Raw genomic sequence first — 20958 nt, forward strand, 5'->3', positions numbered from 1 at the left:
TCTGCACTGGGACGGAACTGGGTGGGTGGAATTTTGTCGTTGTGGCAGTGGGAGATTGGACCATGGGATGGACTGGTGGGTGTGGGGGTGGTGGCAAGATCTTGAACTTTCAACTGGGTGGGGGAAACCGGGAAGCTTTCAGATTCGTGTTTCTCCAGATGTGTCAACATGGCTCTCTTAATAAATTGGAACTTTGAGCAATACTTTGCCACGGATTCTGATTTTATTTTGGATGCTATTTGGAACTCTGACATTAACCCGAATCCCCCTTGAAATACTGGATTCTAGATTGTATAGAGGTCATTTGCAATGTTTAGTGCATTGGAAGGGGTACCCTTTGAAGCTACGTGGGTGAAAACTTGGAATGTGAAAGCTGACACATTAGTGAAGCAGTTTCCAGATAAGCCAAAGGATCCCCATGGGGTGGGGGGGGGGTGAGAAAGAGGTGGTTAGTTAGTGAATGTTAACCCTCTGCATTATTGTCTTCACAGGACACACTTTTCTTCTGAAGGGGGGGCTGCCTGTCAGACCTGCAAGCCCTTTTTTACTTTTTTTTAGGTTTTAGGTCTGCCATGCTTTCTACTGTGGGAAAATGGAGTGGAAGGGGGGTGGGGGAGTGACACATGGCTTTGCAGGTGTGCGAAAGAGCAGCGACGAAGGATTTTGTCCGCCAACATCTCACTCCAATAGTTCAAAGAAACCCAGGGCAAAAAAACATATATATATATATATATCATCCTACAGATTTCAATTCCGCAGAGAAGAGAGCACAGCCTTAAAATGCGATTCCATTTGAAGTAGGCAGGTAAGTCCTCGACTTACGACCTGTTCTGAGTTATGACGGGCCTCCCCAGAGCTCCTTACGTAACCCATTTTCAGGGTTACGATGGCCGTACATACACACACACACACACACACACAAACCCAGGGTGATGTGATCACCTTTGGATGCTTAGCTATTGGCTGGAGTTTATGGAGGTCTACAGCATCCTAAGTCCCCTGGCCTTGATTTGTGATTTTTTGGATGGGGGGCATCTCTGGTGTTTACTTCCAGATTCTAGTAAAAAGAAGAACAACCAACCTGTTCTATTCCTTCCGTAAATGTATCACAAATTTGAAAGAAAAGGGCCATAACATCCCCATGTAGGTGTCATCACACTTGATGAAATTTCTAGGTTCTACAGACACCTCTGGCCATCTCTAGGCCTTTCGTTTTCTGTGGTTTAGTCATGATGGGGACCTTGTATCATCATGCTCAGGAGCCAGCCCTTTAGTATAATAGAATAACAGAGTTGGAAGGGACCTTGGAGGTCTTCTAGTCCAACCCCCTGCTTAGGCAGGGAACCCTACACCACTTCAGACAAAGGGTTATCCAACATCTTCTCAAAAACTTCCAGTGTTGGGGCATTCATAACTTCTGGAGGCAACTTATGTTCCACTGGTTCATTGTTCTCACTGTCAGGAAATTCCTCCTTAGTTCTAGGTTACTTCTCTCTCCACCCATTGCTTCTTGTCCTGCCCTCAGGTGCTTTGGAGAATAGCTTGACTTCCTCTTCTTTGGGGCAACCCCTGAGATATTGGAAGATGCTATCATGTCTCCCCTAGTCCTTCTTTTCATTAAACTAGTTCCTGCAACCGTTCTTCATCTGTTTTAGCCTCCAGTCCCCTAATCATCTCTGTTGCTCTTCTCTGCATTCTTTCCAGAGTCTCCACATCTTTTCTACATCGTGGCGACCAAAACTGGATGAGTGTGGCCTTACCAAGGCCTTATAAAGTGGTATTAACACTTCATGGGATCTTGATTCTATCCCTCTGTTGATGCAGCCTAGAACTGTGTTGGCTTTTTTGGCAGCTGCGGCACACGGCTGGCTCCTATTTAAATGGTTGTCCACTAAGACTCCAAGATCCCTTTCATAGTTACTACTATTGAGCAAGGTACCACCTATACCGTACCTGTGCCTTTGGTTTTTCTTGCCTAAATGTAGAACCTGACTTTTGTCCCTCCCAGCACCAAATGTAACTTGTCTTGGCTTCACCGCTTATTCAAGACGAGTTGCCATTTGAACAATAAGGTCGAGAACGTCGGCTGAGCCTTCAGGCCCTCTCTAGAAATGGGTTGGTGGTTCCTAGGCTACATTCTGCCCCTTGTCAAGTTCTCTTCCAGAAAGAAAAAAAGGGGATGTCTGAAATACAAGATTGGCAATACAGAACATTGAGGAAGAAACGAGAATGCAGTGAACCAACAGCCACGACGAGGCCCTGCCATTCCTTGCCCCACGGTTGAGTGGACCAAGCGATGCACAATTAAGGGACCATGCCAGGAGTTAAGACAGGAGGAACCTCCGGAAGACCACAGGCAATCATGCACCCGATGAACATACATAGGCGGCTCCTCCTCATGCGCTTGGCCCATGCACCCCAAAGCAAAGCATGTGTCCTTTGGGACAGGTCACGCTAGAGCAGGTTTGCCAAGGTGTGGGAAAACCCAAGCTCTAGAGAGTCTCAAAGCGTACGATGAAGCCAGGATGGAGAAATGGGGCAAATGACAACAAGCAAGAAGCCAGGATGGAGAAGCAGGGCAAATGAGATGAGGTAGATGTGTTTGTTCTTCCGGGGGGGCGGGGAGGGGAGAGTTGGTTTGTATCCTGAACACTTCGCAAAAGTTAGAACAAGTCTCTTCTCAAAAGTTCTCTAGATGTTCATCAAGTCAGAGATATTTTGCATCAGTGTCCGATTTAACCAGATTTGAGCAGAAGGTAGCAAGCTAACCTTGGCTGGTTGAAGGCTACTGTTTTCTGGAAGAGTTCTGGAGGGCCAGAGGCAGAGGTGGGTTCCTACCAGTTCGCACCTATTCGGTAGAACCGGTTCGTCAAATCTACCGAACCGGTTAGAAGAGGTTCCACCAGTGGACCAGGAAAGCAGGCCACACCTACAGAAGAGGTTCCAAACTTTTTTGAAACCCACCACTGGTCGTTGGATATGATTATTCTACACTATCATGCTCCTATTTATAAAACTCAGGGCCTCTGTGAAAGGTAAGGATGACTACTGCGTTTGTGGTGCAATCAGAACATTGCGTGTGTTGAAGTTGTTTTAACGCAAACCAAAGATGCCTTTTAAAAAACAAGTTTACATCATATTCTTATGCATGCCAGGGCTGTGTGAGAGGTAATTTAAGGTGGTTCTGACAAGTGTCATTGGCATCTTCATATCCGCTCACATGGGCGGCAAGCCACTCCCATCCTGTCACATGGGCAGCAAGCCACTCCCACAAAGGAGGCCACACCCACAGAGTAGGTTCGAACAATTTTTGAAACCCACCACTGTCCAGAGGGTTCCCACTGCGGCATCCTGAACTCATCTGGATTGAGGGATACATCTAGAAGGACTATGTCTAACTCTTGGTGGAATCCCCCAGGACCGCTGTCTATCGAGGGGGATATGACTAGCTGCAGTGTGGAGGTCAGCAGGAGACCAAGGATAATGAACCATGCATGGTCTTCTCAAGCCACCAGGGAACGGTGTCCTATCACCAGTGGTGGAATGTGGAGGATTGAGCAGGCTGTTGGTAGCTCCCATATTCCAAGGTTTACTTCTACCTTATGGAAGATAGAGCTAGGAGGCAGCACCCACCTGGGAGATATGGAATTGCTCGTGAAGAAACCCAGGATAGAATTAGACCTGGGTCCAACATTTTTGAGGCACCAAACCGGCAGCAATGCCGGTGGCAACCCCCCCCCCCCCCGGTCGACAGTGGTTGGTTTTCAGCCGTGTATGCCGAAAATCCCAGAATCCCTGCTACGAGACGGGCAGCTTACAGACAGGACTTAAATCCCCCAATCCAAAGATAACTTAAAAAAACAGACAGAAACTGTGACACAGAGGGAAAGCGATTTGGGGAGAGACAAATAAGGGCTTGGCGAGAGAGATCCGCTGGGTTTCAGGGGAGCTCAGCCAGCTAAAACTCCGCAGAGGGTCGGTGGGAGTTCCACCGAGGAGGAGATGCAGAACCGCTCCGGTTTCAGAGATCCTTGGTGGTCTCCAACTTGACGTTCCCAGGAGAGCAGTGGTGGGATTCAGCCGGTTCGCACCGGTTCGGGAGAACCAGTTGTAAAACTTTCTGAGCAGTTTAGTAAACTGGGTTGTTGAAAGAAATTATTAGGGCACAGAACCGGTTGTTAAATTATTTGAATCCCACCACTGCAGGGGAGCCAAACGAAAGAGGTCCTTTCTCGATTGTAAAACTCCCCGGGGAAGAGGAGTGGGTGGGGGGGGGGTTTGGAGCAGTGGTGGGTTTCAAAAAAATTTGGGACCTACTCTGTGGGTGTGGCCTCCTTTGTGGGAGTGGCTTGCCGGCCATGTGACCTGGTGGGAGTGGCTTGCCGGCCATGTGTTCTCTCTCTCTCTCTCTCTCTTCTCTCTCTCTCTCCCCTTCCTTTTGTCTTTCTGTCCCTTTTTTCTTTTTTTCTTTCATCTCTCTCTCACTCTTTTTTCCTTCTTTTTTCTTTTCTTTTTTTCTTTCTTTCTTTATTCCTTTCTCTCCTCTCTTTCTCTCTCTCTGTCAGTCTGTCCTCTCTCTCGTCAGTCTTTCTCTCTCTCTCTCTCTTTCCTTCCTTTTGTCTCTCTGTCCCTTTTTTCTTTTTTTCTTTCATCTCTCTCTCACTCTTTTTCTTTCTTTTTTCTTTTTTATTTCTTTCTTTCTTCCTTCTTTTCTCTTTCTCTCTCTTTCTGTGTCCGTCTGTCTGTCTCTGTGTGTGAGTATGTGTGTGTGTGTGTGTGTGGCAGTGGTGGGTTTCAAAACATTTCGGAACCTCTTCTGTAGGTGTGGCCTGCTTTCCGGGTCCACTGGTGGAACCTCTTCTAACCGGTTCGGTTGATTTGACGAACTGGTTCTACCAAATAGGTGCGAACTGGTAGGAGCCCACCTCTGTGATTGAAAGGCTATGATTCTCACTGGCTACAAGGGGCTGCAGGAGAGCTTTGCCATGAAAAGATGGAGAGGACCCTCCGCGACGGAGGAGCAGGGGTGTAGAGGCCCCGGTTGGGAGGAGGATGGGGGGTGGGGAAGTGCAGGGAGGGGAAAGGCAGGAGCCTTGGGCAAGGGACTCGAGGGGGGGGTCAGTGCAGGGTGGCAGGATCGGGTGGGTGAGTGGGCGCCCAGCGAGAAGGACCCTTGTTTCAGTACCTGTTCCGTTTTTGCGGGCGCGGCTACCAGTACGTCCGAGCACTGTCCGAGGGCTTAAGCTGCCAGCTGATATGGCTGTTACTGTCCATGGCAGCCAAATACAACTGTGGTGATGCAGGAAAGGAGAGAAAAAGAAAGAAAGAGAGAGAGAGAGAGAGAGAGAGAGAGAGAGAGAGAAGAGTGCAGCCTCAACGTGCATGAAAAATAACCACAAGTGCAAGCATGTGACTCGTTGTGGTAGGGATGCCAATGATGGAAGGGACTCAAGGCTACCATCTTTGGAGAACAGACCTTGGAGCCAGGAAGGGGAAGGAAACGAAAGAAGGGATGACTCAGGGGACAAAAAAAAAGAGAGAGAGAGAGAGAGAGACAAACGATGAAGAAGACAACTCTTGGCCTACTGGAGACGTTGACTTGGTTTCCCACACGTTGAGCACCCAAAGGGAATTAATCTTGAGGAACGCTACTCTATTCTGCTTCGGTTCAGAACCCTCTTAATGGACTTGGCATGAGCCAACAGCAACATGGATTTGAGTCCAATTCTGCCTGCACACTTCTCTGGGTTTTAGGCAGCCTTAGCCGATTCTGATTCTGGTGGAACATGGTGTGGCCAGGTCACTCATTTGTACCCTTGACAAGGCTGCTTTCCACGAACAAAGTGTTGCGTACTAAGAAAGGAGACCCCAGTCTTAGTTACATGGGGTCTACCACTTTCACATCTGAAGCAGACATCACCTCTACGTGCTACAGGACACTTCCATTTTTATAAGCAGCGAGTGTCCTCTTCTTCTCAACCTCCAAAGCATGGACCACCCTAACTCCTCAGTTAAAACCCAAAATGTTCTGGCGTTACACCTTCCATCGTGGTGGCAATGCCTGTCTTCTGGCACTTTGAGATAAGACATCAAACATATCTCTACCTCCCAGCTCCTGAACTAAGATGAAGCATTCTCCTTAGATCCCCTTGAAGCACCTTTCTCCTTTTGAAGTCCAGATCTATATCCTCCCAGATCTAGAGCATTGTAGCCCGACAAAACCGCGCTCGACTAAGCCGCGCCCGATTAAACCGCGTTGCTGACATCATCAACAGGGCGACAACAGCGAGCGCGGAGAAAGAAGGGCGCTTTAAATAGCGCTTTGAAAGCAAGCCGATTCAAGTTAAGGTAAGGGTTAGGTTTAGGGTTAGGTTTAGGGTTAGGTTAAGGTTTAGGGTTAGGTTAAGGGTTAGGTTAAGGGTTAGGTTTAGGGTTAGGGTTAGGGTTAGGTTAAGGGTTAGGATTAGGTTTAGGGTTAGGTTTAGGGTTAGGGTTAGGTTTAGGGTTAGGTTTAGGGTTAGGTTAAGGGTTAGGGTTAGGTTAAGGGTTAGGTTAAGGGTTAGGTTTAGGGTTAGGTTTAGGATTAGGTTTAGGGGGGTTAGGTTTAGGGGTTAATTTTAGGTTTAGCGTTTACAGCGTGCTTCTGTCTCTGCGCTGTTGTCGCCCTGTGATGACGTCAGCTACGCGGTTTTGTCGAGCGCGCTTTACTCGAACGCGGTTTTGTGGTGGAACCCTAGAGCATAACACTGCTGGGGGTCCCTTGAAGGCCACAATGGCTCCTTTCCAATCTTCTGAGAATTAGGATTTATTTTTTTTTATTTTGCCAAAGGAGAAGAGTAGAAAAAAAATCTACCGTAAGGGACTACGATGCTTTGAATAAGTTGTATTAGAGGTGTCCAAACACCTGTAGTAACAGATTCCATCACTACTACCACCATATGCATAGCCAGAAGAATAAATATTCCACCCCCGTCCCCAAAAAAAAGGAATTTGCTCTAAAAAGCCAGCAGCTTCAACTTTTATGAAATCAAAATGTTTCAGAATAACTCCAACGTATTTCTAATTACGGCTTGAACTGCTGATCTAAAAATCTGTTTTCTCTTAACAACACTAAAATCTCTTCTACGACACCAACTATATTTTTCCTTTAAAAAAAAACTGTGTTTTTTTTGTTTTTTTTTTTGTTATTCTTGCAATATACTGAAGGCATAAAATATAACCGATCCCTTTGGAGATATTCCCTGCTGGCCGAAGACGGTGGTATCGAGACCGTCAGTACACCAGACTAGAATAAATCGAGATATAAGACCACAACTCTGGAAATTAAAAGAAATAAACCCGGGGATGTTTTTTTTTTATAAAAAATAATAATAACTTCTTGTTCAAAGGGAATCTTCCATAAAATACATACCGTATTTTTCGGACTATAAGACTCACGGGAGTATAAGACGCACCAAGATTTAGAAGAGGTAAATTAAAAAAACAAAACACATTTTTGTACTCTGCAGGCCTTCCAAACCCTCTGCATGCCTCGTTTTTTTGTGAAAAGAAAGAGTTTGAGAAGCCTGCAAACTGCTCCTGCGGGGCTGGGGGCAAAAACGAGCAAAAAACGGCCCATTTTTTGCAAAAAGAACCAGGACATGCATAGGCTTTGGGTGGCTTGTAGAGGGATCCTGGGGGCTGGGGTGGTGGCGGAAATGAGCAAAAAATAGGCCGTTTTTGTTTTTGCCCTCCCCAGCCCCCAGGAGCCCTCTACAAGTCTCCCAAACCCTCTGCGCGTCCATTTTTGCGATGAGTCACAAAGAGGGGACTAAGGTGGCAGGCTGAACCAAAGTTAGGCCTCAAGCCTGAACCAACCTAGGGTTTCATGATATTAAGCTTTAACTGTTCATATATAGAAGTTGCAAAAGTTTGCTTTTAGAACATGGTGCAATTAGACACGAGTTAGAAGGAAGTCTGCACATGAAATCTGCTGAAGCAAAGTATCTATTTTAACCTATTTGCTGGCTTGGTTGTAAATCTGTTTAGTAAACACATTGTCAGTTCCTCAAACTACGAGCTACGCTGCTCCATATATACTTCCTGTAACTTCCTGCAACTCAGGGGCGAATCTTGAGGGGTGTTTCCAAAACTAACAGATGGCTTTAGCTGAAAGCGATAAACTACATAAGGACTTTCCTGACTTTCACTCTTTGTTCAGGCCCTTGTTTCCGAACCTGCGCAATAAACATTTCCTTCCCTGAAGAGCTGGCTTGCGTGTCCTGTCTTTTCTACAACAACGGGATGCGCGGGGTGGGGGTTTCGGGAGGCCAAAAACGCTGTATTCAGTGTATAAGACGCACCCAGATTTTCACCCTCTTTTTTTGGGTGGGTGGGGGAGTGCGTCTTATACTCCCAAAAATACGGTAGTTTTTTCTCTCTCTGGAAACCAGAGGGAAATTTCCAAAGAAGGAAAATATGAATATTAAAAACCCAAAGATGAACTCAAATAGAGAAGAGGACATATTCTGATTTTTCCTTCAAGGCTTGATTTTTGGTGTCACCGCAATTTCCCCGTGGCCAAACATTACCGGCTTTTTTCGGCATACGAGAAGACCTCTGCAGAATTGTGCTCTTGGTCTAACAACTCCGTGAAGGCTCCCGCATCATCACAACGATGTCATGTTTCCTGGGTGTGTTTTTGCAGTAAGGACAGGACTCCATACTGAATGAGGAGAAGTGGGTGTGGGTGTGGGGCTTGTCTCTTGGATGGATTTGTGAATCGGGGTGAAGAAGACCTCCCGCAACTCTTTGTCGAGATCTTCAAGGACAGATTGTGGTTTTACCCTTTCAAAAAGGAAGAGCAGAACTTACAGAAGGAGGTGGAGATTCCCGGCCGATCAAAGGGGTGTTCTCACAACGGGGATTCTGGAAATTGGCGTTCTGGGTCCTGGGAGGCAAAAAAATCATATTGAGAACTTGGGAGACGCAACGTTATTTGAGATATCAAGGAAAGGTGTCATCTCTCCCCTTAGAACGTGGGGGATTTGGGGAGTTGAATCCCACATATCCTAAATTTGCCAAGGTTGAGAAACATTGATTTGAACTCAGCTAATACCTTCTGATGTTCTTATCATGCTTTCTGGTTGACCTCTGGTGCTGGAGAAGAAGACTCCTGCATTGAGTCCCTTGGACTGCAAGGCAATCCAAGCGGTCAGTCCTAGAGGAGATCAACCCTGACTGCTCTTTAGAAGGCCAGATCCTGAAGGGGGAAACTCAAAGACTTTGGCCACCTAATGAGAAGGAAGAAGGACTCCCTGGAGAAGAGCTTCATGCTGGGAACGATGGAGGGCAAAAGAAGAAGGACTACAAGGCCATCCAACTGGTTAGTCCTAGAGGAGATCCACCCTGACTGCTCTTTACAAGGCCAGATCCTGAAGGGGGAAACTCAAAGACTTTGGCCACCTAATGAGAAGGAAGAAGGACTCCCTGGAGAAGAGCCTCATGCTGGGAAGGATGGAGGGCAAAAGAAGAAGAAGGGGACGACAGAGAAGGAGGTGGCTGGATGAAGTCCTTGAAGCAGTTGCCATGAACTTAAATGGACTCTGGGGGACAGAAGAGGACAGGAAGGCCTGGAGGAATGTGGTCCATGGGGGCGCGATGGGCCGGACATGACTTTACAACTAACGACAACAATACTTTCTAATTACTTTTTCATCAGTACCTGTTAAAATTTTGTCTAACTCAGTCATTTTATTGTAAAAACCTTTAGATTTTCTACCTTCATTATATCTAGATTGTATCTGTACATATGAATACCAGTTCATTTCCATCTCTTCTTGTTTCAACTCTTGGATAAATTTGAGTTCACCCTCTGCATTCAATAACTCAACATATCTAACTGTTTGTTCCTTTTTATATATTATTGGATATGAAAATGCTTCAATTGTTGATATCCAGACTGGAATTTTTAAGTAGTGTAATCTTTTTACCTTTTCCCAGTTTAATAACAACGCCTCCCTTATATAATGTCTTCTAAAATAACCATGTGCTTTAGTTAGCAATAGCAATAGCAATAGTTAGACTTATATACCGCTTCATAGGGCTTCCAGCCCTCTCTAAGCGGTTTACAGAGTCAGCATATTGCCCCCCAACAACAATCCGGGTCCTCATTTTACCCACCTCGGAAGGATGGAAGGCTGAGTCAACCCTGAGCCGGTGAGATTTGAACAGCTGAACTGCTGAACTGCAGTCAGCTGAAGTGGCCTGCAGTGCTGCATTTAACCACTGCGCCACCTCGTTCCCTTGTACCATAAGAAAGCATGCCATCCCAACAGTAAATCATGACCTTCTACATTCAATAACCTAGAGTCTGAAGTCGGTGGACGGTGGCAACCACAAATGGGGTTTCCTTGATTCCGAGGATCCTCACAGCAGCGAACAACCCAGAATAATTTAGATCAGGGGTGCTCAACCTTGGCAACTTTTAAGACCTGTGGACTTCAACTCCCAGAATTCCCCAGCCAGCATGAAGTCCACAGGTCTTAAAAGGTGCCACGGTTGATCCCCCACCCCCCACCCCCGGTCTAGACTGAGAGAGATACTAAGATTGGGGGAATCTGGGTCTTCGGATTTGGTTCATTGCTCTGTATTGTGGTCAACTTCAACTAGACACAACTTTCCGAGGCTGGGACCTCAGTGGCAATCCCCAGATGCTCCCACTCACATGTACTCCGTGACGGGCGCGTTGCTGACGGTATGAGCAGCCGCTGGGATGCTGCTTTCGCTCCCGTAGCTGCTCCCACAACTGTAGAGGCTCGGCATATGGACTCGGTACAAGTTGTCGTGAGTTTGGCGGTTCCCTGGAGCTGTAGATTCTTCCTCTCCATCGTCTTCGGTGCTCCTGGTGGAGAAGAAATGGAGAGAGAAAAAATACACGCCCTGACAGTGAGAACAATGAATTAGTGGAACAACTTGCCTTCAGAAGATCTGGTTTGCTCCGTCACTGGAGGCTTTTGAGAAGGGGTTGGACAACCCCTTGTCTGAAATGGCATTGGGTCTCTTGCTTGAGCAGGGGTTGGACTAGAAGACCTCCAAGGTCCCTTCCAACGCTGGTATTCTGTTCATCTGAGATCCGTTCATTAAGCTGTGCTTGGACATAACAATATCACCACCAGTAGCTAGTGATATAAAGAACATTTAGGCTTGTATCCTGCTTTCCAGCCCTCTCTAAGAGTCAGCCTTCTGCCCCCAACAATCTGGGTCCTCATTTTACCGACCTCAGGAGGATGGAAGGCTGAGTCAACCTTAACCAGGTCAGGATTGAATTCCTGTCAGTGGGCAGAATTAGCCTGCAATGCTGCATTCTAAGCACTGGCAGGAGGAAGGAAGGAAGGAAAGAAGGAAGGAAGGAAGGAAGGAAGGAAGGAAGGAAGGCAGGCAGGAAGGAAAGAAGGAAGGAAGGAAGGAAGGAAAATAGCAATAGCAGTTAGACTTATACACAGCTTTACAGTGCTTTCCAGCCCTCTCTAAGCGGTTTACAGAGTCAGCCTTTTGCCCCCAACAATCTGGGTCCTCATTTTATCAACCTCAGTAGGATGGAAGGCTGAGTCAACCTTAACCAGGTCAGGATCGAACTCCTGGCAGTGGGCAGAGTTAGCCTGCAATGCTGCATTCTAAGCACTGCCAGGAGGAAGGAAGGAAGGAAGGAAGGAAGGAAGGAAGGAAGGAAGGAAGGAAGGAAGGAAGGAAGGAAGGAAGGAAAAAATAGTGATAGGCGTTAGACTTATACACAGCTTCACAGTGCTTTCCAGCCCTCTCTAAACGGTTTACAGAGTCAGCCTTTTGCCCCCAACAATCTGGGTCCTCATTTTACCCACCTCAGAAGGATGGAAGGCTGAGTCAAGCTTAACCAGGTCAGGATCGAACTCCTGGCAGTAGCCAGAGTTAGCCTGCAATGCTGCATTCTAAACACTGGCAGAAGGAAGGAAGGAAGGAAGGAAGGAAGGAAGGAAGGAAGGAAGGAAGGAAGGAAGGAAGGAAGGAAGGAAGGAAGGAAGGAAGGAAGGCAGGCAGGCTGAGTCAACCTTGACCCAGTTAGGATCGAACTCCTGACAGTAGGCAGACTCATTCTGTTACTCTGTTAATCAATCGATGGAACGAACGTTGCCTCCGGAAGTTGTGGGTTGCTCCAACACTTGGAGGCATTTAAGAAGAGATTGGACAACCATTTGTCTGAAGTGGTGTAGGGTTCCCTGCCTGAGATGGGGGGGGGGGGTTGGACTAGATGACCTTCAAGGTCCCTTCCTGCTTTGTTATTCTGTTTCCGCTATTTTGTTTCTTTCCTGTTATTTAAGGAACGTTTAAAAAAAAGAAAAAAGAAAATCTGGATTCTAGACAACAGGCTCATTTGCCGCCGACGCCACAAGGGGGCAGTCCACTATTGCTGTAGAAGGCACTTTGTGAGTCAAGGATGACACATCTACCACAACCCGACCAGCAGCTGCAGAGCCACGCGGAGGCGTCTTCGGGGTGTCGATCCAAAGCATCAAGATGGCAGCTGCGATTGTACGAATGAAGTCTGGACCCTTTTAAAACACGCGTAGAATCCTCCCTACTTGAAGAGTTGTTGTTTTTTTTTAAAAAAAAAGTTGTGAGTGCAACACAACCATCCTGGCCATCCTTAGGTGTCGTTCATTCCTCTTTAAACCTTGGCATTTGTGTGTCCCTTTTTTTTTTGCAGTCTGCAGACATCAAAAGAGCCAAGGTGGCGCAGTGGTTAAATGCAGCACTGCAGGCTACTGCTAGATCAGCAGTTCAGCGGTTCAAATCTCACCGGCTCAGGGTTGACTCAGCCTTCCATCCTTCCGAGGTGGGTAAAATGAGGACCCGGATTGTTGGGGGCAATATGCTGACTCTCTGTAAACCGCTTAGAGAGGCCTGAAAGGCCTATGAAGCGGTATATAAGTCTACTGCTATTGCTATATTGCTATTGCTATCAGGAAAGGGGTGATAAACACATCATCCATACGGTGGTGCTAGGAGAGGGTTGCGGTGGCCTAGAGGTGAAGCTCCCGCCTCAGAATCAGGAGGCTGTGAGTTCAATCCTAGGTACAGGCAGATATCTGCTGAACAAAACTCCGCACTGGCGACAGGAAGGGCATCGGGCCACTAAACAGACTGCTAGCTTCGTTCAGTTGCCCAGACTCTACCCGTCAAGGGATTATGGAGTCGTTAAAAGATGATGATTAAATGAACTGCTCTCAAGTCAAGGATTCCTTGTACTTGTACGGGCATATTAAAACACACCGGCTCAAATGTTTCGCCAGTTGTGGCCTGCCAGTGGCCAGCGAAGCCGGCAGCAGATTCGGACAGTGAGGAGGTTGGGGAGGGATCTGGGCCAGTCCTGGAGTCTGGGGAAGGCTCTGAGGAGGGCTCTGCGTCGGAGGCAGAGAGGGGGCCAGGGACGTCTGACAGTTATCAGCTGCCTTTGGAGTCAGACATCAGTGAGGCAGAGGAACATCTGGAGCCTGTTCCCAGTGTGCGCATGCACAGAGTTGCCAGAAGAAGGGAACAGCTAAAGAACAGGGGACGACTTGGGAGTAAGGCCACAGGTGGACGATGAATGGCCCCTCCCAGAGGAAATAAAAGAGGAGCAAAAGGGGAGTGGAGTTAGCAGGAGACCATTAGTTCGCTTCATTGGTTCGTGACTCTCCGAGGCTCCTTGCCAAGTTTTGCAGATATCAACCTGGCAGCTCTCCAAGCCAGATAAGGTCTGTGACCGTAAATCCTCCTTTGAAAGACTTTGCTGGATGTGAAGGAGCAGAATTCACAGCCAATTAATCAAAGGGGTTTTTGTTGGGACAAGGAGTTTGCTTCGGGCTCTCGGGAAGCCTCGGTCAGAACACAAGTGTTTACGATCGTTAAACTATGATAATGGCTAGCATGGTTCCGTAAATGGATTAAATCTAGAAAACCAGCGTTCACAAGTCATTGCTAACATGGGATACTGCCCCCCCATCTTTTAACGACTCCCTTCTCTCTGTCTCTCTCTCTCTCACACACACACATTTATTTTTTTGCACACCCACCTCTTCTGCTGCCAGGTGTGTGGGACGCTACACACAATGGAGCTGAACATCAGGGCCGTCACGAAGGAGAAAAGGACCAGGTAGATGAGACCTTCTACACCATCATAACAGAAGCCAGTCAGCGCTTGGACATAATCCTAAAAGGAGATAGAAATACATTACAGGGAGTCCTCTGATTACAATGGTTCAAAGTGACAACCGCAGCGTGAAAACTGACGCGCAAAACCAGTTTTCCTCACACTTACGACCGTTGCTGCATTCCCATGGTCACGTGATCAGCATTTAGACACTTGGCAATGGACTCATATTTATGACGGTTGCCACGATCCCATTTTGCGACCTTCCAACAAGCAAAAGTCCAGTGGGGAAACTGGATTCACTCAACAACCGTGTCACTAATTTAACAACCGCAGCGATTCACTTACTGTAACAACTGCGGCAGGGAAGGTGGAAAAACTGAACAACGGTGGAAGCTGCCAGCAGGACAGAGGGAGATTGGACCAGGGGATGGGCTGGTGGGTGGGTGGGGGGCAAGATCTTGGACTTTCAACTGGGTGGGGAAAACCGGGAAGTTTTCAGATTCGGGGTGTCCCCAGATGTGCCAACATGTCTCTCTTAATAAATTGGAACTTTGAGGAATCCTTTACCTTGGACTCCAATTTAATTTTGGGTGCTATTTGAAACCCGGAGAGTCGAGGGCTGTCCATGCAATACAAAGCGGTGTATGGTTGTGTAGCCACTTTTGGTCCCTTTGAAGGAGGCCTTCTTCGTTCTCTTGCAAATCTGTTGTGTCGAGAAGAGCCGTTGCATGGCAACGAGGAGGTTAAAACTCCCAACTCTGATCCTATCCTTGGTTTTCCTCCCGGGCAATCTCTGCGTAACAACTTCAGATCTTAAGAGGACTTGTCAGAACAGAACATGCCCAAGGCCTCCTGAGCACCGACATCATTTCCTTCAAGACTTGAAATGGAGACGTGCGTTGGAAGGCTACATGGTCCTCTCCTCCCCTTCTCCACAGCTTCCTCCTCGTAGTCCGCAGAGAGGCGTCCTCCAAGGACGAGGAGGAGAAAAACCTAGCTGGCTGATGGGGAGGGGGTGTTTTTTGAAGGCCACCAGGCTCGGCATAGGACATAAGGCTGACCACACAACAGGTTTCAGTTCCTCTATTGAATGGGGATGTTTAGAAGAAGAGGAACCAGCTGGCGTCCTTGTGTGAGGTACGTGCTGTCTGATTGTGGTTCAAGACTTGCTTCCCCCCCGCCCATGAACAGTAAATGGTCTTGATTGACCTTCTCCAACCAACACGCTCTTCTGCTCCCGTTTCTTGATGTCCTTCAAACACAGCCAATCGTGCCTACTACAGTAAAGTCCCTCAAACTCAATAACTGTCAGGTTGGCAGACTTCAACTCCCAGAATTCCCCAGCCAGCTTAGTCTGGCTGGGGAATTCTGGGAGTTGGAAGTCCACCCATCGTAAAAAAGAGGTTTGAGAGGCACCTCAACTTCCCTTCGCCCTCCTTTCTGGGAATTATGGGAGTTGAAGTCCACCCATCGTAAAAAAGAGGTTTGAGAGGTACCTCAACTTCCCTTCGCTCTCCTTTCTGGGAATTCTGGGAGTTGAAGTCCACCCATCGTAAAAAAGAGATTTGAGAGGTACCTCAACTTCCCTTCGCTCTCCTTTCTATGAATTCTGGGAGTTGAAGTCCACCCATCGTAATAAAGAGGTTAAGAGGCACCTCAACTTCCCTTCACCCTCCTTTCTATGAATTCTGGGAGTTGAAGTCCACCCATCGTAATAAAGAGGTTTGAGAGGCACCTCAACTTCCCTTCGCTTTCCTTTCTATGAATTCTGGGAGTTGAAGTCCACCCATCGTAAAAAAGAGGTTGAGGCACCTCAACTTCCCTTCACCCTCCTTTCTATGAATTCTGGGAGTTGAAGTCCACCCATCGTAATAAAGAGGTTTGAGAGGCACCTCAACGTCCCCTTCGCCCTCCTTGCGGACAGACTCACCAAATGAAGACTCCGACAGTCAACCAAAGCGGTCAAATGTTGCAGGTTAACCTCCGTAGAGTTCAGCACTTCTTGGATTCGGATGAGGTGCTCCTGTGTGTCGAGAGGACGGGGAGGAAAAAATTCAGCTTTTTTCTTAGCGAGACGAACGGAAGGGAAAACGAAACGTGGGACGCCGCCCTTCCCAAAGACCAGACTCCAGGGTTACCTTAGAGGTAGGATATTCCTTCACAGCCGACTTCAACAGCTCCAGAACGTCATCCTGCATTTCCACCAGAGCTTTGTGGCTCCCTGACAGCTTCTGCTCAACACAGAAATATCGTTTTTCAGTCTCTGAAGTTAAATCCGGTTAGCCTGGGAGTCCTTGGTGCGCACTGAGCTGGGCGAGTTTCTTGCAGGCGTTTCGTGAGCCAACAAGGGGACATCATCAGGGCTAGAACCTCACCCCTAACTCCCTAATAGCACTGATGATGTTACCTGGCTGGGTCATGAAACGTTTGCAAGAAAACAGCTGAATTCAGAGAACACCAAGGACCCATAATTCCTCCTCCACTGTGCAAGCCCACTTTGCTTCTATCACTGATGATGTTCCCTAGTTGGGTCATAAAATGCCTGCAAGAAAACCACCAAGCTCAGAGAAGCACCAAGGAGCCCATAGTCCCCTTCCTCCCCTGTTCCTGCTCCTCTCCTTCTCCTCCTTCTCCTCCTCCTCTCCCTTTCTCTTCTACTTCTCCATCCACAAACACATTCCTTTCTAGCACTGATGATGTTCCCTAGTTGGGTCATGGAAGGTCTGCAAGAAAACTACCAAGCTCAGAGAGCACCAAGGAGCCTACAACTCTTCTATTATTCCTCCTCCTCCTCCTCCTCCTCCTCCTCCTCCTCCTCCTCCTCCTCCTTCTCCTCCTCTCCATAAACTCCATTCCCTTCTAGCACTGATGATGTTCCCTAGTTGGGTCATGGAAGGTCTGCAAGAAAACCACCAAGCTCGGATAGCACCAAGGAGCCTACAACTCTTCTATTATTATTCCTCCTCCTCCTCCTCCTCCTCCTCTCTCTTTCTCTTCCTCTTCTCCTTCTCCATCCACAAACCCATTCCTTTCTAGCACTGATGATGTTCCCTAGTTGGGTCATGGAAGGTCTGCAAGAAAACCACCAAGCTCAGAGAGCACCAAGGAGCCTACAACTCTTCTATTATTCCTCCTCCTCCTCTCCTCTTTCTCCTCCTCCTTCTCCCCTCCTCCTCCTCCTTCTCTCCCTGTCTCTTCCTCTTCTCCTTCTCCATCCACAAACCCATTTCTTTCTAGCACTGATGATGTTCCCTAGTTGGGTCGTGAAACGTCTGCAAGGAAAACTACCAAGCTCAGAGAGCACCAAGGAGCCTACAACTCTTCTATTATCCCTCCTCCTCCTCCTCCTCCTCCTCCTCCTCCTCCTCCTCCTCCTCCTCCTCCTCCTCCTTCTCTCCCTTTCTCTTCCTCTTCTCCTTCTCCATCTACAAACCCATTCCTTTCTAGCACTGATGATGTTCCCTAGTTGGGTTGTGAAACGTCTGCAAGGAAAACTACCAAGCTCAGAGAGCACCAAGGAGCCTACAACTCTTCTATTATCCCCCCCCCGCTCCTCCTCCTCCTCCTCTCCTTTCTCTTCCTCTTCTCCTTCTCCATCTACAAACCCATTCCTTTCTAGCATTGATGATGTTCCCTAGTTGGGTCGTGAAACGTCTGCAAGGAAAACTACCAAGCTCAGAGAGCACCAAGGAGCCTACAACTCTTCTATTATCCCCCCCGCTCCTCCTCCTCCTCCTCTCCTTTCTCTTCCTCTTCTCCTTCTCCATCCACAAACGCATTCCTTTCTAGCACTGATGATGTTCCCTAGTTGGGTCGTGAAACGTCTGCAAGGAAAACCACCCAGCTCAGAGGAACACCAAGGACCTCACAGTCCTCCTCTCCTCAAACCCTCTCCCTCCTAGCACTGATGATGTTCCCTAGTTGGGTCGTGAAATGTTCGCAAGAAAATAAGCAAGCTCAGAGGGGCACCAAGGACTCCACGTGTCAATCTTGAGCTTCAAATTTTCTCTCCTACTGGTTCCAGCTAGCCTGTGTGCACTGGGGTGGGGGGCGTTTTAATGTCTTTTCTCCTAAATCCTTGAGACTTCTGCTACTGTGCACATGATCGACTGCTCGAGAAAGCATCGAGTTTTGCAAGTCAGAGCCAAAATACAGGAAGGAGAAGATGGGTTTGAAATTCTCCTTCGGCAACGAAGCATGAACCAGCCCCTCTAACAACCCACCCAAGGATACGTCCTTGAATGGAAGCTCTAATCCAGTGTTTCTCAACCTTGGCAACTTGAAGATGTCCGGACTTCAATTCCCAGAATTCCCCAGCCAGCATTTGCTGGCTGGGGAATTCTGGGAGTTGAAGTCCCGACATCTTCAAGTTGCCAAGGTTGAGAAACACTGCGTCTAATCCATCCTTGGAAATTCTTTTTATGCTTCCTGTTTACCTGCCTCTTGGGTCTTTCCTTCAACAAGAAGATTGGGAGGGTTTTGAGAAGAGGATATTTCTATGGGGGTCCTGCCAAGGAAGACAGCTGGACGACCACCTCAAAAGCTCCAACTTCATTAGCAACCCCTCCCCCTTTCATCTCATCACACTAGTGTGGCATTTCTTTTGACAGCCAGCCCTTCTGCTACCCATCACTTTCATTCCAGCTGGCAGGATATTCCTTTGGATAAGATGAAAGGAAACAACTGCTCTGGCATTTCGGAGAACAGGGGCCTTCTGCAAAGACGTCTGGTTGGGAAAAGCCGTGGCGGCGCAGTGGTTAGAATGCAGAAGGGCAGGCTGATTCTGCCCACTGGCAGCAGTTCGATCCTGGCCGGCTCAAGGTTGACTCAGCCTTCCATCCTTCCAAGGTCGTTAAAATGAGGACCCAGATTGTTCAGGGCAATAGGCTATTTCTGCAAACAGCTTCACAGTGCTTTATAGCCCTCTCCAGGGGTATATATGCCTAAGTGCTATTAGGGAGGGAGGGAGGGAGGGAGGAAAGAAGAAAGATAGGGAGGAAAGAAGGAAGGAAGGAAAGGAGGAAAGAAGGAGGGAGGGAGGGAGGGAGGGAAGGAAGGGCCATGGTGGGGAAGTGGTTAGAATGGAGTATTACAGGCTAATTCTGCCCACTGGCAGCAGTTCGATCCTGACAGGCTCAAGGTTGACTCAGCCTTCCATCCTTCCAAGGTCGTTAAAATGAGGACCCAGATTGTTCAGGGCAATAGGCTATTTCTGCAAACAGCTTCACAGTGCTTTATAGCCCTCTCTAGGGGTCTATATGTCTAAGTGCTATTAGGGAGGGAGGAAAGAAGGAAGATAGGGAGGGAGGGAGGGAGGAAGGAAGGAAGGAAGGAAGGAGGGAGGGAGGGAGGGAGGGAGGGAGGGAGGGAGGAAGGAAGGAAGGAAGGAAGGAAGGAAGGAGGGAAGGAAGGAAGGAAGGAGGGAAGGAGGGAAGGGCCATGCTAGGGCAGTGGTTAGAATGGAGTATTACAGGCTAATTCTGCTGACTGCCAGCAGTTCAATCCTGACAGGCTCAAGGTTGACTCAGCCTTCCATCCTTCCAAGGTCGTTAAAATGAGGACCCAGATTGTTTGGGGCAATAGGCTATTTCTGAAAACAGCTTCACGGTGCTTTATAGCCCTCTCTAGGGGTCTATATGTCTAAGTGCTATTAGGGAGGGAGGAAAGAAGGAAGATAGGGAGGGAGGGAGGGAGGGAGGGAGGGAGGGAGGGAGGAAGGAAGGAAGGAAGGAAGGAAGGAAGGAGGGAAGGAAGGAAGGAGGGAAGGGCCATGCTAGGGCAGTGGTTAGAATGGAGTATTACAGGCTAATTCTGCTGACTGCCAGCAGTTCAATCCTGACAGGCTCAAGGTTGACTCAGCCTTCCATCCTTCCTAGGTCGTTAAAATGAGGACCCAGATTGTTGGGGGCAATAGGCTATTTCTGAAAACAGCTTCACAGTGCTTTATAGCCCTCTCTAGGGGTCTATATGTCTAAGTGCTATTAGGGAGGGAGGAAAGAAGGAAGATAGGGAGGGAGGGAGGGAGGGAGGGAGGGAGGGAGGGAGGGAGGGAGGGAGGGAGGAAGGAAGGAAGGAAGGAAGGAAGGAGGGAAGGAAGGAAGGAAGGGCCATGCTAGGGCAGTGGTTAGAATGGAGTATTACAGGCTAATTCTGCTGACTGCCAGCAGTTGAATCCTGACAGGTTAACTCAGCCTTCCATCCTTCCGAGGTGGGTAAAATGAGGACCCAGATTGTTGGGGGCAAGAGGCTGACTCTTTAAACTGCTTAGGAAGAGCTGTAAAGCACTGTGAAGAGGTATATAAGTCTAATTGCTAAGTGGGAAGGAAGGAAGGAAGGAAGGAAGGGAGGGAGGGAGGGAGGGAGGGAGGGAGGGAGGGAGGGAGGGAGGGAGGGAAGGAGGGAGGGAGGGAGGAAGGACGGACCATGGTGGTGTAGTGGTTAGAATGCAGAATTACAGGCTAATTCTACTGACTGCCAGCAGTTCGATCCTGACCATCTCAAGGTTGACTCCGCCTTCCATCCTTCCGAGGTGGGTCAAATGAAGACCCAGATTGTTAGGGGCAAAAGGCTGTTTCTGTAAATCACTTAGGGAGGGCTGTAAAAGCATTGTAAAGCGTTATATAAATCTGAGTGTTCTTGCTCGTGATATTGCTATGTCAAAGCACAGCTTAATCAAAGCATCTCAACTCAACAGAATAGCAGAGTTGGAAGGGACCTTGGAGGTCTTCTATCCCAACCCTCTGCTCAAGCAGGAGATCCTAAATCGTTTCAGACAATTGGTTATCCAGCCTCTTCTTGAAAACCTCCAG

At 48.1% G+C, this 20958-nt stretch overlaps 1 protein-coding gene across 2 annotated transcripts in view; it reads right to left on the reverse strand.

Annotated features, from left to right (window-relative positions):
• TTYH3 (tweety family member 3) overlaps positions 1–20958 on the reverse strand; it is a 62109-nt gene that overhangs the window by 8158 nt on the left and 32993 nt on the right. The window contains exons 9-14 of one of the 2 annotated variants that reach the window (XM_032231445.1): positions 16288–16380; positions 16080–16172; positions 14070–14206; positions 10706–10882; positions 8854–8929; positions 5186–5289 (exon numbers count right to left, since the gene is read on the reverse strand). In XM_032231445.1, coding sequence (XP_032087336.1) covers positions 5209–5289; positions 8854–8929; positions 10706–10882; positions 14070–14206; positions 16080–16172; positions 16288–16380 — 657 coding nt within the window. In that variant the 3' untranslated portion in view covers positions 5186–5208. The remainder of the gene's footprint in view (positions 1–5185; positions 5290–8853; positions 8930–10705; positions 10883–14069; positions 14207–16079; positions 16173–16287; positions 16381–20958) is intronic. The other variant, XM_032231446.1, reaches the window with a different exon arrangement.

Source organism: Thamnophis elegans, chromosome 14, assembly GCF_009769535.1.
Source record: "Thamnophis elegans isolate rThaEle1 chromosome 14, rThaEle1.pri, whole genome shotgun sequence".
Classification (NCBI taxonomy): domain Eukaryota; kingdom Metazoa; phylum Chordata; class Lepidosauria; order Squamata; family Colubridae; genus Thamnophis; species Thamnophis elegans.